Source organism: Balaenoptera acutorostrata, chromosome 11, assembly GCF_949987535.1.
Source record: "Balaenoptera acutorostrata chromosome 11, mBalAcu1.1, whole genome shotgun sequence".
NCBI classification, from domain to species: Eukaryota; Metazoa; Chordata; class Mammalia; order Artiodactyla; family Balaenopteridae; genus Balaenoptera; species Balaenoptera acutorostrata.
In genome coordinates this window covers 91,833,680-91,855,473 of record NC_080074.1, presented here as the reverse complement: position 1 = coordinate 91,855,473, position 21,794 = coordinate 91,833,680, and the positions used below count along the sequence as shown (strand labels likewise).

The window sequence follows — 21,794 nt, the reverse complement described above, 5'->3', positions numbered from 1 at the left end:
GAAAATATAAACAGACCAATCACAAGCACTGAAATTGAGACTGTGATTAAAAATCTTCCAACAAACAAAAGCCCAGGACCAGATGGCTTCACCAGCGAATTTTATCAAACATTTAGAGAAGAGCTAACACCTATCCTTCTCAAACTCTTCCAAAATATAGCAGAGGGAGGAACACTCCCAAACTCATTCTACGAGGCCACCATCACCCTGACACCAAAACCAGACAAATATGTCACAAAGAAAGAAAACTATCGGCCAATATCCCTGATGAACATAGGTGCAAAAATCATCAACAAAATACTAGCAAACAGAATCCACCAGCTCATTAAAAGGATCATACACCATGATCAAGTGGGTTTTATCCCAGGAATGCAAGGATTCTTCAATATACACAAATCAATCAATGTGATAAACCATATATAACAAATTGAAGGAGAAAAACATATGATCATCTCAATAGATGCAGAAAGAGCTTTGGACAAAATTCAACACCCATTTATGATAAAAACCCTCCAGAAAGTAGGCTTAGACGGAACTTACCTCAACATAATAAAGGCCATATATGACAAACACACAGCCAACATCGTTCTCAATGGTGAAAAACTGAAACCATTTCCTCTAAGATTAGGAACAAGACAAGGTGGTCCACTCTCACCCCTATAATTCAACATAGTTTTGGAAGTTTTAGTCACAGCAATCAGAGAAGACAAAGAAATAAAAGGAATCCAAATCAGAAAAGAAGTAAAGCTGTCACTGTTTGCAGATGACATGATACTATGTAAAGAGAGCATCTTAAAGATGCTACCAGAAAACTACTAGAGCTAATCAATGAATTTTGTAAAGTAGCAGGATACAAAATTAATGCACAGAAATCTCTTGCATTCCTATAAACTAACGATGAAAAATCTGAAAGGGAAATTAAGGAAACACTCCCATTTACCACTGCAACAAATAGAAAGAAATACCTAGGAAAAACCTACCTAAGGAGACAAAAGACCTGTATGCAGAAAACTATGACACTGATGAAAGAAATTAAAGATTTTACAAACAAATGGAGAGATATACCATGTTCTTGGATTGGAAGAATGAACATTGTGAAAATGACTATACTACCCAAGGCAATCTACAGATTCAATGCAATCCCTATCAAACTGCGAATGGCATTTTTCACAGAACTAGAACAAAAAATTTCACAATTTGTATGGAAACACAAAAGACCCTGAATAGCCAAAGCAATCTTGAGAAAGAAAAATGGAGCTGGAGGAATCAGGCTCCCGGACTTCAGGCTATACTACAAATCTACAGTAATCAAGACAGTATGGTACTGGCACAAAAACAGAAATATAGATCAATGGAATGCACATATGGTCACCTTATTTTTGATAAAGGAGGCAAGGATATACAATGGAGAAAAGACAGTCTCTTCAATAAGTGGTGCTGGGAAAACTGGACAGCTACATGTAAAAGAATGAAATTAGAACACTCCCTAACACCATACATAAAAATAAACTCAAAATGGATTAAAGACCTGACTGTAAGGCCAGGCACTATCAAACTCTTAGAGGAAAACAGGCAGAACACTCTATGGCATAAATCACAACAAGATCCTTTTTGACCCACCTCCTAGAGAAATGGAAATAAGAACAAAAATAAACAAATAGGACCTAATGAAACTTAAAAGCTTTTGCACAGCAAAGGAAACCATAAACAAGACGAAAAGACAACCCTCAGAATGGGAGAAAATATTTGCAAACGAAGCAACGGACAAAGGATTAATCTCCAGAATTTACAAGCAGCTCATGCAGCTCAATATCAAAAAAACAAACAACCAAATCCAAAAATGGGCAGAAGCCCTAAATAGAAATTTCTCCAAAAAGACATACAGATTGCCAATAAACACATGAAAGGATGCTCAACATCACTAATCATTAGAGAAATGCAAATCAAAACTACGAGGTATCACCTCACACCAGTCAGAATGGCCATCATCAAAAAATCTACAAACAATAAATGCTAGAGAGGGTCTGGAGACATGGGAACCCTCTTGCCCTGTTGGTGGGAGTGTAAATTGATACAGCCACTATGGAGAACAGTAGGGAGGTTCCTTAAAAAACTAAATATAGAACTACCATATGACCCAGCAATCCCACTACTGGGCATATACCCTGAGAAAACCATAATTCAAAAAGAGTCATGCCAAATGTAAAATAGATAGCTAGTGGAAGCAGCCGCATAGCACAGGGAGATCAGCTCGTGCTTTGTGACCACCTAGAGGGTTGGGACAGGGAGGGTAGGAGGGAGACACAAGAGTTTTGTTATAAAGCAGAAACTAACACACCATTGTAAAGCAATTATAGTCCAATAAAGACGTTAAAAACAAAAAAGAGTTATGTACCACAGTGTTTATTACAGCTCTATTTACAATAGCCAGGACATGGAAGCAACCTAAGTGTCCGTCAACAGCTGAATGGATAAAGAAAATTTGGCACATATGTACAGTGGAATATTACTCGGCCATAAAAAGAAACGAAATTGAGTTATTTGTAGTGAGGTGGATGGACCTAGAGTCTGTCATACAGAGTAAAGTAAGTCAGAAATAGAAAAACAAATACCGTATGCTAACACATATGTATGGAATCTAAAAAAAAAAAAAAAATGGTTCTGAAGAACCTAGGGGCAGGACAGGAATAAAGATGCAGACGTAGAGAATGGACTTGAGGACACAGGGAGGGGGAAGGGTAAGCTGAGACAAAGTGAGAGAGTGGCATGGACATATATACACTACCAAATGTAAAATAGATAGCTAGTGGGAAGCAGCCACATAGCACAGGGAGATCAGCTCGGTGTTTTGAGACCACCTAGAGGGGTGGGGTAGGGAGGGTGGGAGGGAGATGCAAGAGGGAGGAGATATGAGGATATATGTATATGTATAGCTGATTCACTTTGTTATAAAGCAGAAACTAACACACCATTGTAAAGCAATTATACTCCAATAAAGATGTTAAAAAAACATAATGATAATAATGGGAGGAGTGGGTGAATAGGTGTTAGGAGTGGGAGGAAGGCTTTTTACTGTATGCTTTAAAAATAAATTTTCATTTTTGAATCGTATGAATATATTATATCTGAAAGGAAGTTGAATTTTGAAATGATATTTTTTAACATTAATGGACACATTATGCAAAATAAGCCCGTATTAGCTGCTGTAGTACCATGCATTCAAGCGTTTCAACACAGTCATTCTTTGGATCAATAATATTTTAACAGTTCTTGGGGTTACTATAAATGGTTAGATTAAGCATGATTAGATCCCCCAGAATAACTTGAAGCAGAAAAATCAAGATATTCTAGCATCTTCTTGTCCCTGTGAAGCTATTCTCAAAAGTCTCCCTCTCTGGGCTCTTCATTTAAATTCTTTCCCTTAGGTTATTGACCCCTTGTTGCCCCTTACAGCATGATGTTCAAAAATATAGTCTTTAGAGATCATTTGACCCTGCGTAAACTTGGACCAAAATACCTCAGTTTCCTCATGTGTAAAATGGAGGTAACACAAACTTTGTAGGTTTGCTGTGGGGATTTAGTGAGTTTATGTACGTGAAACTCTTAGCCCAACATTTGGCACACAATAAGAATTCTAAAAAATCCTAAGTACCTCTACTATTACTACATTGACTACTAAGACTTCCTAGTGGCCTGTATTTTCAGTGGGTTCTAAAGTCTGACGTGTTTTGATGGATACTGTGATTACTAATCTTGCATGAAAGGTTTAGGGTGGAATATCATCTTCAGTCAATTCAAGTAACAGTTGTATGATTATCATTTAGACACTCACCCATAAATTTATGCTAATTTCCTGTCTGAATTAAAGCTCCTCTAATTAAACACATTGTTTCTAATTAATAATCCTTTCACTCTTTAATTCAAAAATTATGTTCATTGTGCATCAAAAAGTATCAGCATTTTTAGCATACTCATACCAAAAGTTCAACTACATTTTTGTATTATGAAATACAATTTACCCAAGTACTACAGTCAAAATTATCTCGTAGTGTCTCAAACTCACAGCGTCACTCAGTCATCAAAATCAAGATATTTTAAGGAAGAATGTTTTTATTATATTTACGTAATTACCATTTCAGTTGTAAGAAACACTCAATGTGAATTTTAATTATTTCAATGTCAATAATCCACATTAACAATAAAATTAATTAATATTACCTATTTAGAATGTGTAAACTATTCTAATAAACATGCAAAAGGCTTTGGGAGAGGAAACATAATGCTCAGGTTTAATTTTCAAATGTTAGGATTAGAGAGCTAAAACTGACTATCAGAAAACAATGTGGACCCCAATGAGCCCACCACAAAACATTGCCAAATTCCTCATTAGTAGTAAATTTCTTCTTTCTGAATTCCCTCAGAAAACATACAATCAGAGATTACCAAGGGAAATATTAGAAAACTGAATTATGCTTAATCCTTGGGCTATAAACTGGAAATTTTTAATTAAAAAACTAAAGCCTTCGTTTAAATGTTGGAATGATATAACTTGAAAGGAAAATTGAGATTACTTTTGTCATTAAGTAAACGTTTAGTGCAACTTTATGGAGCAAGCACTGATTTATATATCCCTTGGGGAAATAGGAAAAAAAGTAAGCCCTAAGGGAGATTGTAATCCACTAAGCAAATTGAGACATGTAAGGTAATAATGACAATATAAATATTAAGTGATAAGGGCTGTGCTAGGGGAGTTCAGAGGGTGGTGACCACAGAAACTCTTTTGCATTTTAATTAGGCCTTGTAGATAGGTAAAAATTCAATAGCCAAAAATGGTGGAAGAGATCATTTTAAATAAAGGGAATAATATGAGCAATGTCTGGAAGGAAATAGCAGAGCATGTCTGTAGAACTGAACATACGGACTGCAGTATGAAATAATAATAATGGGAAATAAGACAAACAGATTCAATAAGAAGCAGTAATACAAAGCTGCAAAATTCAGACTTTTTCATAAGCTGTGGAAAGCTATGAACAGTACTTTGATCGAAGAGTAATTTTATAAAAGTTGCCCTAGGAAGATTATACTGGTAATTGTGTACAAATACATTTGGGTTCTGGAGGAGGGGAAGAGAATGTTCTAGTAGGTCAGGCAAAAGATCCATATGCATCTGAACTAGGCACAGCAGAACTGGAAAGGAAGAGCTGAGTGTACATATATGGAGTAATTGCAAACATTCATTGAGAGATTACATTGTGAGAACTTTTGAATGTTATCAGTTAATCATCTCAACTGTACTGAAGTAGATAACTATTATCTCCATTTTACAGAAGTCGATTAACTTAGTCATGTTGACACAGTCTTTAGTATAGTGCTGGGACCTGCACCCCAGACTTCACTGACTTCTAAAGCCAACACTTTCAACCCCTATGTTCTCTAATACTTTAAGCCCATTGTACTGAATGTTGAGGAGAAAATTGCAGCCAAAAATGACACTGAGGTCTCAGGCTTAAATAATCGGGAAAATAATGGTATCGATTGAAACAAAACATAGAATATGAGGAGGTAGAATAGATTCAGGAAGATTAGACACAAATCCCATCTTAACCAACCCAGTTTCCTGAAGAGTATTATGTTTTCAGGGTGATATGAAGAATGTTTCTTTTTCATATTATTCATTGGTCCTGTTTTAGTCTTTGAATGTTCAGTTTATCCTGTGATCAGCCACTTCCAATTTAACCCACTGAAACTCTACTGTTTCATCAGGTGAGAAGTTTCCTGACAAGAAGCCTAAGGTGCAGTTAGTCATAACATACGCGGATGCGAAGCTGACCATACTTGTGAAGCACATGAAAAACATTGTGAGTTTATCTTATCTAATAAGAAACATGTAAACCTACATTTAGAAATCACTTTCTTCCTTTAAGCAATTAATGTCAGCATTCGTGAGAGAAATGAGGCCAGCCACCGAGTGTAAGTAAGGAACAATGGACCAGTTACAGTGTTCTGCCTCAGTGTGATTGTGATCCTTGGGGGAAGGCTATAAAATATTTCACAGGGAAAGTCCTAGAATGAAACCCAGACTTTATTCAAAATGAAGTGTCAGGACAAATCTAGTGAAAAAGCTTTGAAAAAGCAGAACTAGCTAGAGTATTAAGAGCCAAAAGAAAAAAAGCTATGTCCCAAGAATTTACACCTCTCTCACCACGCTGAGCTTTGTGGAAGACTGACTCATCTCTTTGTATAGTGCCAGCACCTTCTCTGGGAAGCCAGGAGCTCTTAGTGTTTTCCCACAGATTGCCACTGAGTATCAGTTATCATATTCTGATGTAATTGCCCAAGGATATTTCTTTTCCCTCAAAAAGTAATAATTTCTTTGATGACAGGGACCCCATCTTTGCATCCCCAGAACCAAGAACGTCAATGGTAGTTAGCCTCTAAGGAAAACTAAAAGCTGCTTTCTCTATTATACCCCATTCCTTCCTGAAGATTGGTCGAGTCAGAGAGGTAAGGATGGCAGCTGGGCCATGTCATTAACTAAGAGAGGGAGCTTTCTTTGTCACAAGGTAATTGATTAAAGGTCAGAATCTGGGTGCAACAAACAGAAAAGGGTAACTCTAAGCCTCACACATTTCTCTGGTCTTTTGCTAGCCTAGCAAAACAGGTCCTCCACATGGTGAAACTCCCCAGGAGACTCCACCAACGTGGAGAAAGTCAGAAGCACTACTTTAGCTCTCTCCTTTATGCATATAAATCTCTAAGGATGCACTTTGAAGGACTTAAAGGAGCAAACTCTTCTCAACATGACGTGCATTTGGAACACACTAGAACTTAATAAATATTTGTTCAATGAACAAATATTTGGCATAACTTTCAGGGATTGCATCCTTTACAAATTAGCCAGATATCCAAGGATGCTTGTTTGTAAATCTGTGGTGTTTGCAATCAACAATTTTTGTAAGAGCTGGGCAAATATTATTAAATGTGTTTTTGTAGAACTTTTACTCATTAAAATAATTATTTTCGATTGCTTTTGATAAATTAATCAGCTTAGCTGAGAATAGCAGTTGTTTAAGAAATTGTTAGGCTGGGAAATGAAGATTAAGTTAGATATTTTTTATAGCTGCATGTGTGTTCGTGGACTTTAAGCATCTGTATAAATATACATGATAAAATAATAGACTATTAAGAAATAGTGTTAATCAAGTTAACAGAACTTATATATGTGTATGATGTATAATTGTCAATTGAAAACAGTCCTCTTGGAAACTATACATATATTTCAGTAATGCCATTGCTCAAAACATTTTAGGACATGCCTGTTGACATTGCTTTTAGATCTGCATATAAATCACACAATAAACTTGTTGATACTATTCAATAGCCATGCCTAATGTTTGATCAAAAGCAGTATTAACCAACTTGGTCACCCATTTTATTCATCAGCTAAATCCCCCAATTACTTTTGACAGTTTTCAAAAATGCATTTTACACTCAGATGAAGTTGCACTACCAATAAGTATATTCAAAACCAGTGTGATGCAGGCATAAAGGTGGGGAGTAAGTGACTAAGAGCAAGAGTTTAAGATTTAGATCAAGTTATGGGTAAATGGAAGATGAGCAGGTGAATCCTATAAAAATTTGAAAACCACTTAGGGCCCCTAGAGCCTGTACATTGCCAGTGCCCTCGGAAGGAAAGCTGTTAATAATGAAGTCATGCTCCCTACTGGTTCTTCTCTCCTCCTCAATCTTTTAACATAGCCCTGGAACTCCTCTTTTTTTATTTCCAGGCTTGTGGCTTTAAATATCACTTACATGTCTTTTTCTTCCATATTTTATAATTCTAGCTTGAAAGTCTCCCTAAAATCCAGAATTATATGTACAACTGATTACTCAACAACTCTAGCAGAAATTCAATAGGCAGCACAAATTTAATATACATCCAATCAAACTTCTGATTATCGCCCCCCCTAAACCCGCTTCTCTGGCAGCCTGTCTCACCTCTTAATGGTACCTTCATCCTACTAGTTGCTCAGGTTTAAATCCTTAGAGTCCTTTTGACTGCTCTCACAAACTACAGCCAAATTTATCAACAAACTCTGTGAGCTCAGCTTTCAAAATAAATCCAGAATCCCACCATGTTTCACCTCCACTCCCTACCACCGTTGGTTCAAGCTACCATCATCTCTCACTTGAATTATTGCTGTAGCCTCTTAACAGGTCTCCCTGCTTCTGCCTTTATATCTTTTTAGTCTCTTCCTAACCTAGCATCCAGAATACTCCTTTGAGAATAAAAGTCAAATCCTGTCGTTCCTCTCTCATACGCCTCTGGGGAAGGAATCTCATACCACTTACAATGAAAGCCAAGTATTGGCGCCCTTGACCTCTTCTACCTCACCTCATGCTACAGACTCCCTGAATCACTCCACTCCAGCCTCAGTGATTTTCTTCCTATGACTTGAATGTTTTTGCATGTTTCTGCCCCAGGACATTTGTACCTGCTACTCAGTTTATCGGGACTGCTCTTCCCCAGGCCCATGACTCAAATTCTCATGGTTCAATCTCACATGTCCTAAACAACTATGTTTAACTGTCACCTTTTCTGTGAGGTCCTCTCTGACTCCCATATGTAAAACTGCAAAACCACCCCTGTTGGTTGACGCTTCCAAACTTCCTTTCCTACTTTATTTTCTCCACTGCCCTGTATCATTGCTGTAAACCTGGAGGCTAAAGCAAGGCCAAGTATATAGTAGGTGCTCAATGAATACTTTGTTAAATGAAAGAATGTTAAATTACTTCTAATGTGAACAACTAAGAACTAAGACTTTTTTCACCTTTCCCAAATCATCACAACAAAGTTCTCACGCTTTGCATTTTTCACAGCTTCTCTTAAATGACTATTTTATTTCTTCTGCTTATCTGAAGACAGAGATAACATTATAATGTAAATGACAGAAAAATCTATCTGTAAATTCTCATCATATTTTCTTTCTCATTTCAAGTTTTAACTAATTGTTTATTTTTTTAAACTTTAGTATTTTCACATGCTTGAGTAATCAGACTAAAGAAGTTGTGCTTGATTTTAATATTAAAATGAATTATTCTGCCTGCAGTTCTGTTATATTTAATAGTGAGTTTGATGAAAAGAATTGGTTATCTTATATTAAATTCTTGACGCTTTCTCTAAGAATTACTTCCCTCCTGTGAATTCACAAGCTAAAAAAAATTGCTAAAATTTTTTCCTTTCAAAGCAGCACAATATGATTTATCCTAGTGAACAGACACTGACAAAGTAATGCAGGTATCTAGAAGCTTGGCCAAGATTATTTTCAATAATTTTTCAGTTTATTTAACAGAGAAACATAGAAAAACCATTTAGATTTGAAATATGTTTTTAAATCTTTCTAGTGTTTTCCCATGTAGCCCACTTTAAAATGATCTCTTCCATTGACTTCTGCAATGTCTCTCTATATATTACAATGTCTCTCCTGGTCTCATGGATTCCCCTAGTTTTGTGTCATTTCTAGACTGTTTTCTTCTACCTGCTACAGAATAAGCCCATTCCAGAAGGCTCTAAAAGTAATCAATAAGGATGCCAGACTCCCTTCTGATATTGAATACGCTCACATTATGAGAGTCTCTTACTCTGTAACAGAATAAGAAGTCATTTCAAATGAGGAGCAAGTCATGTCAGGGAAATCAGGATATATCTCAAATGGAGTGCTGTTTAATCCTTTCATAAGACACAAAATCGCAGAAAATCATTACTGTATGGAAATTAACAGAAGAGAGAGAGAAGTAGTCAAACACAACAAGAACCCAGGCTAAACACACACACACACACACACACACACACACACACACGTTAAAATTGTATTACGTTTTATTTTTTATTTTAAAGAATTCTTGCAATTTTACTATGTATGTATAGCCTGGGGGTTCTTGTTTTTAAAATCCACATTCCTGGATGCAACTCCCAGTGACTATGATTCTGTAGTTTGGGTTGGAATTTCTACATCTGCCTTTTACAGTCTTCTCCTGGTCTCATGGATTCCTCTACTCTTTCATGTCTAGACTTGTTTTCTTCTCTCCTGCTCCCAAATACGAGCATTTCAGAAGGTTCTCTGACACAAGTGGTCCATGGACACACTTTGAGAAACATATCTCATGGCTAATTACCCCATAAATGGCACTCTGCATACAATGGGAGTTCTGTACTTAGCACCAAGTGACTTGTGTTGCCCACTGGTGTAAAAGAGACAACACATAGACTTGGTGAAGGTAACAAAAGAGGGTTGTGAAAATAAATCACAGATGATGGCAATATTCGACATGTAAAAATAACAATGTTCTATGTATCCTTTTAAAAACTTCTAACTTCTCATTCTGTGCATTCATTCTTATCCTGAGTTCTTTAAAAGATGTTTACAATCATTACCCTGAACTCTTTCTCGGGTAGACTGCCTATCTCCATTTCACTTAGTGCTTCTTTTGGGGCTTTATCTTGTTCCTTCATTTGGAACATGTTCCTCTGCTACCTCATGTTGCCTAACTTGCCGTTTTTATTTCTATGTATCTCGTAGGCTAGTTATGTTTCCTGACCTTGGAGAAGTGGCCTTTTGTAGGAGACGTCCTATGCATCCCGGCAGTGCACTCCCCTCTTGTCACCAGAGCAACATGTTCTAAGGGTGCCCCCTATGTGGGCTGTGTGGGCCCTTCTGTTGTGGTGGGCTGACTACTGAGGGTGGTCTGGTGGGCTTGGTTGGCCCCCCGTCTGGTTGGTTGCCAGGCCCTGCCTTGTGCAGAGGCTGCCAGCCGCTGGTTTACGGGGCCTGTCACAAGGCAGCCAGCTGCAGCACCCCAGGGCCCTGAGGCTAGTGCTGGCTCACTGATGGCTGAAGCCAGGTCCTGGGGTTAGTGCTGGACGACTGTCAAGCAGAGCCGGCTTCTGGAGTCTGGTTGTAGCGCCCAGGAATCCCAGAGTTGATGTCAGATTGCTGGGAAGGAAGGGGGGGAATGGGGGAGAGGCCTCCTGACACAGTTGGGTACAGGGTCTGGGCCGTCCCAAAGCTTCTGTTGGCCTGTTAGTTGGCAGGGCCAGGGCCCAGCTGGTCCCAGGGCAGGTTCTGGCCTTGGTGGGCACACTAAGTTTGTAGGCTGTGGAGCTGCCATTGTCCTGCGGCTAGGGTCCACCTGCTGGTGGGTGAGGCTGGTCCTGAGGCTAGTGCAGGCTCGCTGGTGGGTGGAGCCAAAGATTCTGGTGTTGCTTTCTGCCCACTGGTGTGTGGGGCTGGTTCCTGTGTCCTCTGGTGGGAAGGGCTGTGTCCAGGGGACGCTATGGGCTCAGGAGGTCTTAAGGCAGCTGTCTGCTGGTGGGTGGGACTGTGTCCCTGCCTAGTTAGTTGCTTGGCCTGAGGCGTCCCCGTGCTGGCGCCTACAGGCTGGGAGTGGGGGCGGGGCTGGGTCCTGAGACTAATAAGCTAGAGGGAGGATTCCAGAATGGCACTTGCCAGCACTAGTGTCCATGTGGTAGAATGTGCTTCCCAAAATGACTGCCGTCAGCGTCTGTGTCATCAGGGAGAGCTGCTGCTGCCTCCTGCTTCTCTGGGAGACTTTCCAGATCAGCAGGTAGGTCTGACCCAGGCTCCTTTCAAATCACTTTTGCCCTGGGTCCCAGAGCTTGTGAGATTTTGTGTGCACCCTTTAAGCATAGAGTCTATTTCCCTCAGCCCTCTGGGACTCCCAAAAGTAAGACCTGCTGGCTGGCCTTCCAGAGCTTGTCTTCCCGATGCAGGACCCCCAGGCCAGGGAGCTGATGTGGGGCTCAGACCTCTTACTCCTTTGGGAGAACTTCTGCAATTTTAACACATTATTGACCGGTGGATTTTTGCAGAAACTAACGCCTGTGGCTGACGATTTTTTACCTAAGTGAATATCAAAACACCTGCATTTGAGTAAATATCAACAACTTTTTTTGCACTTAATGTATTTACTTGAAACTTTGTACATGTCTTACTAAAGCATTCTAATATTTCGTTAGAGTGTGATAGGCAGTATAGCAGGCACCTCTGTGCAGGGGAACAGAACATCTATTACAAATATACCGTGTTTCACTGCACTTTCCCCTGGAAGAGCACTTTCTGGTGGCAATTTTTTTTTTTTTTTTTTTTTTTTTTTAGTCCTGTGGGTATTATTCCCTCTAGAATATGTTCTTTTATTTTACCTGATAGTCGACAAGGTGGGTCTTTGCAGGAGGCTCTTTTAGAAACACCACAAGAAGGACCAGGTGCAGGACTACCACTGCATTCACCAGGATGGTCAGTTACCCATTCTCTAGCTACTGCTAACAAAAATTGTGTGTAAGTCATTTTATTCTGTGCATTAAGGCTACAATAAATTTTAAACGCATTGAATAAACCACAGTTACTCAAATAGAAACCCACTTTTTTATACCATTTTCTAGTTTTCCAGAGGACACTGGAGTTTGCCAGATATTGATCAGTTCGATCAACTCCTTTCATCTATTTATTATACTCTAATATACAAGTGGGCTTAGTTATCTGATGGCCAGTCCTCCTGTCTTCCTTTCCTGTAGATGCTATAGAGGCGTCATGAATAGTTGTCACCATGAGAACTAGCCTCTTGTCTTTCCATATAAGAAGAACCACTTCTTCCTTCTGTAAGAATGTCATTTCTCCCCTCCGTAGATTTTTAGATTTCTCCTTAATTGGTTTGGTAGACCACGATTCTCTCTTATAGTCCCATGAACTCTGGTTTTATTTTTCAACTGTATTTCAGATGTGGACACACTGTTGTAAAAATTGTCTCAGTAAATATGGTGCCATGACCCAAGGTAAAGTTGTAGGACCCATAATATTGTTTCTTGCAGTTTCTTTCCTTCACCTGTGTAAATCTCAAGGTTGCATATATATCCAGTTTCACTTTCGCTAACCATCCTGACCAAAATTCCATATTTTGTAAGTTTTCTGGCATTATAGGTTTTGAATCTGAGGCATCCTCACCACTTTATCATTGCCTCGTCAAGTGATAGCTCTTGTTTGGGTATATAGATAGATTGAAATTTTGGTAGAAAATAATCCAAAAGAGGTTTAACATTTGAAATTCTGTCTGCAGGAAGTGGAGTTTCCGAGTTATCATTAAAGTGAAGAAATTTCATTATGTGTTTGAATCTTCTTCTTGTCATAATCTTTGGAAAGATAGGTGTTTCAAGTAAGGGATCAGTCAACCAATATTCTTTCCAGCGTGACTTTCTTATTTGTCCCATCAAAGTTATTAATCCAAGAAACATCTTCCTGTCACTATTGGTTACATCAGTCCATTTTAAAGCCTTATCATACTTTTTATATGGTTTTTTATTCTGTCGGGGATACAAGTTTGTTTGAGAAGCGACCAACTCGAAAAAGTCGTTACCAAAAGTTAATTCTGTTATTTCACTAACACTTTGCGGGTTATTACATTCAGTAGTTACACCTGACATATCTGTAAAGTCATCTAATTTTCCTGAAATGTTGTCTTCAATCCACTCTTCTGTAGACGCAAAGGAGCATTCTCCAGCACCGTTTCATTTTCACTTTCCATATCAGAATAAATCACTAAGGTTTTTTGTCTTTTTATTGGTCTAATATTCACATTGTCTGAATCAGAACTATATTCCGAAGAACTGTCATCTTCTGAGACACTAGTATATATGTCACTCGGACAATCAGAGAAAGTATCTGCATAAAATTCACCGAAAATTTCTTCTTCACTCAAAGGTTTGCTATGTGTCATTTTTGAAAATTTTACGGTAATAAACTTGAATTTATAATATACACAAGTTTGGAACAAAAACCTAATGGGGCAAAATGTGAATGATAATGACAGTCATAAATTGTATAATGAACCCTTGATCAATTTTAAGCTCTAACAACTTCACATGGTGATATTAATTGTATCACTCTCTGAAAACGTATTGATACATCTCCGGTCAATAAGTTGTTAATTTTCTCCTGTTTGTGGATTGCTCACCCAGGAGTATAGGACTAGACTATATTGTGACTCCTCCCCTCCTACCTGTCTCATTGTGGTTGTAGAAAATCTTTTCTGGTAGGTTTCAGTCTTTTTTGTTGATCGTTGTTCTGTAAATAGTGGTAATTTTGGTGTGTCTGTGAGGGGGTGTGAGCTTAGGGTCTTTCTACTCTGCTGTCTTGGCCCATCAATCTTGTGCATCTTTTTAAACTAACTTGGCTAAGTTCTCTGACTATCCCAATTCTTTTCAATTTTTTAAAATCTAGATTTGTAAAAGAAATTTGTCACTGCCCCATCCTAGATTCACTTTATCTAAATAAATGTCAGTTTCTTGATAAAGGGCAATTTTCTAATAATAATTATCTCATGGATTATATTTGGTTTATATTCCATGAATAAAAAATTGTTCTTCCAGAGTTGGCCCATTACAACATTGACTTCCTGTTTCAAAGAAGAAGATGCAAAGCAATGGATAGTGAAGAGTACCCAGCCCAGATATAGATATTTTATTGTGTTTCATGATTTTTTTTAACCAAAGAAACATTAACCCTCAAAGATTACCAATTATTTCTTAATAAAACAAACCATAAATTGTTCTATAGACCTATGATAATTGGTATGATAATGGTCATTGATCTCTTTCCAATAGCCAACATCTGTAGTTCTTCTTTCTTGAACTTTTCTATTCTCAGGCTCTCCATAAAACTTCACTGTCTGTACATTCTCTAAATCTCTTTCTGAGGCTTCCTTAGCACTTATAAATTTAAACTAGATAAGGTACATAGTGCTTTAATAGATGTTGACTTCATCTTTAGCCCTTAAATGTGAAGATTTTGCAGGGTTCAGGGCTTTAACTCTTCAAACTAATTTCCTAAGAAATTTTATTCAGTTTTGAAACTTCAAAGATTATGTGAATTACTCCTAAATTTATGTCTCTGCTTTTAATATTTCTCTGAACTCAATTTACATATTTCCAACTGCCTGATAGGCATTTACATTCTGATATCTTGACATCTCTTTAAACTCAACAATCCTAAACTATAGTCCTCTACTTTCCACTAAAACCAACTCTCACTCAGAACTACTTGCACCATCCCCAAATAACTCTTGATGAAAACTTCTCTATAATTTATTTTCTATATTTTAACTTATTCCAGTACTCCTATATGTAATCATCAACAAATCATTTTAGTTTCCTTTTACTTTTATTATTGTTAAAATTTGACTCTATAGTCTCTGTTAATTCATCTATAGATTATTTTAGCTGATTCCTGTTGTATTCCTTTCCTTGTTTCCTACTTCTCTATTCTGCCTAAAACATCCTAAAACTCCATTTTAATCATATCAATAAAAAGTTTTAATAGAGTCTCTGTAAATTTAAAATACTTTAGCCTAATATTTAAGATACTATGCAGTCTAGCTATAACCTGCCTTTTATGTCCACCATCCACAGTACAAAACTTGTGTTATATTCTAGATGGTACATTCACTGTTGACTAGACACACGTCAGTCATTCTAGCTCACTATATCATACTTCTGCTTACCTTCTATTTACCTTCTACATCCAACTCAACTTCAAGGCTCAGCTCAAACCTCTTACTCTCTCTGAAGCTCCTGGGCCACTCTTGTTCCTAGTTATCATTCCTTCTTTGGCCTCCTGTTACATTTATTCTATATACCATCCATTTGATATTCACTGCCTTATCTCAGCTCTTGAAACTTATCATCTTGGCTCATCCTGTAGTTTCAATTGTATTGAAAATTTACTGATTGTAAAAGCTGTGGGAAATATGTTTTGTATACTTCATAGTGCTAGCACAATACTATGCCCTTAATACATGTTTGTTAAATAAGTAAATGTTTGCTTAAGTGTATGTCACTGTGAAAAATAGCCACAATCCACAGCAGTTTAGTTTAAGCTGTATTTACAATTGAATAGATTTTCTCTGTGAATTTTGCTCTCTATAATACTTGATACTAAACTGAGAATGGTCAAGTGACAAATATTTGATCATCACATCTGTCTCACTTAAGAATAAAGTGATTTCCTGCTGAGAATTATTGCTCTAAATATTCAACAGCTCTGGACACTCACCATCTCCCCAGATGACATAGCCATCAATGTACAGGACACCACATGATGTAAATTTTATTTAATCAGTCTCTCTTCTTAATGAAAGACTTTTACCCTAATCTCTATCCTTTATCCAAAATCTCCCTTAATTCTACATTCTAACTTTAAGAAAACAAACAAACAAAAAAACATAAGCTAAGGCCCTGACATTGGTTCTCATAATTTGGTTCCTTCCTGATTTTTCTGAAGTCCCTTTAGGAGTGACATCAGCATAATAGTGGCAAAAGACATCCCTCATTTTGTCTCCCACTCAACAACAAAAATTCAGCATCCATCCACAGACAAAGTGAGACCCAGCACCATCCACCAAGGGATCAAGGAGGAGTCTCACCTACCTATGCTTCAGGTACTAGACACACAGACCTCAGTCCCAGCTGAGGACCCTGCAGTGGCCTGTGAACTGACTCCTGCTCCTCTCAGCCATGGTGCAGGAGCTCCTGGAAAGCATTGTCTTAGACAATCATCCATGGATAAAAGAGCCTTTGTGGAAGTGCAGGTATGCAGAGAAGAAGTTCCACCACACTGTGGTAGCAAAAAATATGAATTTGGATACATTGAAATGGGCAGAGAGTAAAGATTGGAGGAGGTGACTGCCACTTTAAATAGGAAGACAACAATGCAAAATTTCAAGGAACATGAAAATCAAGGTAACAAGACACCACCAAAGGATGACAATAATCTTCCAGTAACTGAACTCAAAGACCTGAAGATCTGTGATTTACCTGATATAAAGAATTAAAAATGGCTATTTAAAGGAAATTTGATGAGCTACAGAAAACACAGAAAGACAATTCAGAAAGATCAGGAAAATAATACATGAACAAAATGGGAAATCTAACAAAGAGATAGAAATTTTTTATGAAAGAAACCAAACAGAAATTTTACAGCTAAAGAATATGATGAATGAAATGAAACATGCAACAGAGAGCATCACCAGGAGAATGGGTCAAGCAGAAAAGGCATCTGTGAGATAGGAGACAGGAACTTTGAAATTATCCTGTCAGGGGAGAACAAAGGAAAAAAAAAAGGAGAGTGAAGAAAGCCCATGTGATATATTGGAGTTCCAGAAAAAGAGAGGAAAAAGGGAGCAGAAAGTATATTTAAAGAAATAATGGCTGACAGCTTCCCAAATCTGAGGGAAGATTTGGATATTCGTGTTCATGAAGCTCATAGGTCACCAAACTCAACTTTAAAGAGAACCTCTCCAGAGCACATGATAATAAAACTGTCAAAATTCAAAGATAAAGAGAGACTCTTGAAGGCAACAAGAGGATAAAAGGCTTGTAACTTACAAGGGAGCCCCCGTAGAGTTATCAGCAGATTTCTCAGCAAAAACCTTATAGACCAGGAGAGAGTGAGATGATATATTCAAAGTACTGAACTAAAATAAATGCCAATCAAGAATGCTTTACCTGGCAAGCCTGTCTTTCAGAAATGAAGAAGGGATAAAGACTTTTCCAGACAAACAAAAGTTGAAGAAATTTGCCACCACTAGACCTGCCTTACGAGAAATGCTGAAAGGAGTTCTTCAAGCTGAAATGAAAAGATACTAATTGGTAACATGTATATATGAAAATGTATAAACCCTGGTAAAGTATATAGTCAAAGTTAGATTAATACTATAATATGGTGGAGTGTTAACCACTTAATTCTAGTATAAAGGTTAAAGGACAAGAGTACTAAAAATAAGTATAGCTACAATAACCTGTTAATGAACAAACAACATAAAAAGAGGTAAATTGTGACTTTAATAACATAAAATGGGGGGAATAAAGGGGTAGAGTTTTGTATATGATTGAAGTAAAGCTATCAGCATAAATAGATGATTATATCTGTAAGATGGTTTTTGTAAGCCTCATGGTAACCACAAAGCAAAAACCTACAGTAGATTCACAAAGGATAAAGATAAAGGAATCAAAGCATACCACTACAGAAAATCATCAATTTACAAAAGAAGACTGCACGAGAGGAAGAGAGGAACAAAAGAACAGCAAGAAAACAGTAAGATGACATGGGTAAGTCCTTACCTGTCAGTAATTACTCTCCATGCAAATTGATTGAATTATCCAATCAAAAGACATAGAATGGCTGGTTGGATAAAAAAGAAAAACAAACAATGATCCAACTATATGCCACCTATAAGACACTTTCAGCTTTAAGGACACACATAATCTCAAAGTAAAGTGATGAAAGAAGATATTCCGTGTAATTGGAAACCAAAAGAGAGCGAGGTAGTTTTATCAGACAAAATAGACTTTAAGCCAAAAAATGGTAACAAGAGACAAATTCATTATATAATGATAAAGGGATCAATTCATCAAGAAGGTATAAGAAATATAAATATATACACATCCAACATTGGGACACCAAAATATATTAAGCAAATACTAGCAGATCTGAAGGGAGAAATAGACAACAATATAATAATAGTATGGACTTCAATACCCCACGTACAACAATGCATAGATCATCCAGAAAGAAAATCAATATGAAAATCTTCTGTTTAAACCATACTTTAGGTCAAATATACCTAACAGACATATATATACAGAATATTCCATCCAACAGCAGCAGAATACACATTCTTTTCAAGCAGACACAGAACATAATCCAGGATAGAACATATTATATTTCACACACAAAAAAAAAACCTCAGCAAATTTAAGAAGATAGAATTCATACTAACAATCTCTTCCAGCCACAATGGTATAAAATATTTTTTAAAAAGATCTCAAATGAACAACCTAACTCTACATCTCAACAAACTAGAAAAAGAAGAACAAACTAAACCCAAAGTTAGCAGAAAGGAAGAAATAACAAAGATCAAAGCAGAGATAAATAAAGAGGAGAAAATAATAGAAACGATCAATGAAACTAAGGGCTGGTTTTTTGAAAAGATAAATAAAACTGACAAACGTTTGCCTAGACTAAAAAAAAGAGAGAGACTCAAATAAAATCAGAAATGAAAGAAGAGATATTAAAAGTGATACCAAAGAAATGCATAATCAGAAATTATGAAAATTATACACCAACAAATTGAACAACGTAGAGGAAATGAATAAATTTCTAGAAACATACAACCTACCAAGACTGAATCATGAAGAAACAGAATATCTTAACAGACCACTAACAAGTAAGGAGATCGCATAAGTAATTAAAAACCTCCCAACAAAGAAAACACCAGGACTAGAAAGTTTCACAGGTGAATTTTACCAAACATTAGCACCAATTACTATCACTCCTTCTCTTACAAAAAATGGAAGAGGTGAGAACACTTCTGAATTCATTTCATGAGGCCAGCATTACCTTGATACCAAAACTAGACAAGAACACTACAAGAAAAGAAAATTACAAGTCAGTATCCCTCATGAACATAAATGCAGCAATCCTCAACAAAATATTAGTAAACTGAATTCAACAATACGTTAAAAAAGTCATACACCATGATCAACTGGGATTTATTCCAGAGGTGAAAGAAGGGTTCAACATCCAGAAAACAATCAATGTGATAGATGACATTAACAAAATGAAGGCTAAAGGTCATATGAGCATCCCAAAAGATGCAGAAAAGACATTTGACAAAACTCAACATCCATTCATGATAAAAACTCTCAATAGGGAGGATATAGAGAGAGTGTACCTCAACATAATAAAGGACATGTATGACAAGCTCACAGCTAACATCATACTCAATGGTAAAAACTTGAAAGCTTTTCCTCAAAGATCAGCAACAAGACAAGGATACCCACTCTCACCACTTTTATTCAATTAGGCAAGAAAAAGATATTAAAGGCATCCAAATTGGAAAGGAAGCTGTAAAACTGTCCCTATTTATAGGTGACATGATATTACATATAGAAAACCCTAAAGACTTCACAAAAAACTATTAGAATTCATAAATGAATTCAGTAAAATTGCAAGATACAAAATCAATACGTTTCCGTCGAGATCCAAAAATAGAGCATTCCTACAAAATCTTTAGTAAGCCAAAATGGCAAAAATGAAGAAGCAATTACCTTAGGCCACATCTTGCTAACAAATTCACAGAATAAATCGAGATAAAGCACACATGCTCACAGACACAGGTCAAAGCTATGGCGGCTTGATGCTGAGATGCTGAGTGTAGCACTTGGGAAAAGCGCTTAGCAGTGCCACTCTCACTGCTCAGGGTTCACGCTACCTCTATAACAGCTTGCTGCCCCCCAAGAAACGCTGAACACTGTTTTTGCTTTTCACCTTTACTTGTAAAAGTGAAAATCCTCTTCGGATTTTGTTCAATTAGCAAAAACAGGTGCTAATGTAAGTCTTTCTTAAAAGCAAAGTGGCCTAAAGCAAACTTCCAAAAAAGCAGAGAATACCTATATATAAAAATCACTTGCGTTTCTATACACTAATAGTGAACAATCAGAAAGAGAAATTAGGAAAACAATTCCACTTATAACTGCATTTAGAAGAATTAAATACCTAGGAATACATTTAACCAAGGAGGTGAAAGACCTGTACACAGAAAGCCATAAGACACCAACATAAATTGAAGAAACAAAAGTAAATGGAAAGATATTCCCTACTCATGGATTGGAAGAATTAACATTGTTTAAATGTCCATACTACCCAAAGCAATCTGCAGATTCAATCAGTATTGAATCAATATTGAATCAATCCCTATCAATATTCCAATGGCATTTCCAGAGAAACAGAACCTACAATCCTAAAATTTGTGTGGAACCACAAAAGAGGACAAATAGCCAAAGCAATCTTGAGAAAGAACAAATTTATGGCAAATGAGCCAAAAATATACAATGGGGAAAAACAGTCTCTTCAATAAATGGTGCTGGGAAAACTAGACAGCCACATGCTAAAAAAAGGGAACTGGACCACTATCTTATACCATACACAAATATTAAGTCAAAATGGATTAAGGACTTGGATATAAGACTTGAAACCATAAAACTCCTAGAAGAAACATAGGAAAAAGGATCCCTGACATTGAGCTTAGTGATGATTTTTGGATTTGACACCAAAAATAAAGGCAACAAAAGCAAAAATAAAAAACTGGGACTATATCAATCTACAAAGCTTCTGCACAACAAAGAAAACCATCAACAAAATGAAAAGGCAGCTTACTGAATAGGAGAAAGTATTAACAAATCATATATCTAGTAAAGGACTAATATCCAAAATATACAAAGACGTCATACAACTCAGCAAAGAAACCAAACAAGCCAATTAAAAACTGGACAGATGATCTGAAAAGACATTTTTCCAAAGAAAACATCCAGATGGCCAACAGGTACATGAAAAGGTGTTCCACATCACTAATCATCAGTAAAATGCTAATCAAAACCACAGTGAGGTATCACTTCACATATAGAATGGCTATTATCAAAAAGACAAGAAATAACAAGGATGGCAAGGATGTGGAGAAAAGGGAACACTTGTACACTATTGGTGGAAATGTAAATTGGTGTTGCCATTATGGAAAATAGTATGGAGGTTCCTCAAGAAATTAAAAATAGAACTACCATATGATCCAGCAATTCTATTTCTGAGTATTTATTCAAAGAAAATGAAAATACTAATTCAAAATGGTATGTGTACCTCCATGTTTATTGCAGCATTATTTGCTATAGCCAA

General features: G+C 36.9%; 1 protein-coding gene across 1 annotated transcript in view; it reads left to right on the top strand.

Annotated features, from left to right (window-relative positions):
- Window positions 1-21,794, top strand: part of PIK3C2G (phosphatidylinositol-4-phosphate 3-kinase catalytic subunit type 2 gamma) — a 361,656-nt gene that overhangs the window by 320,993 nt on the left and 18,869 nt on the right. Inside the window, exon 30 of the mRNA XM_007194812.2 lies at window positions 5,764-5,858. Coding sequence (XP_007194874.2) covers window positions 5,764-5,858 — 95 coding nt within the window. The remainder of the gene's footprint in view (window positions 1-5,763; window positions 5,859-21,794) is intronic.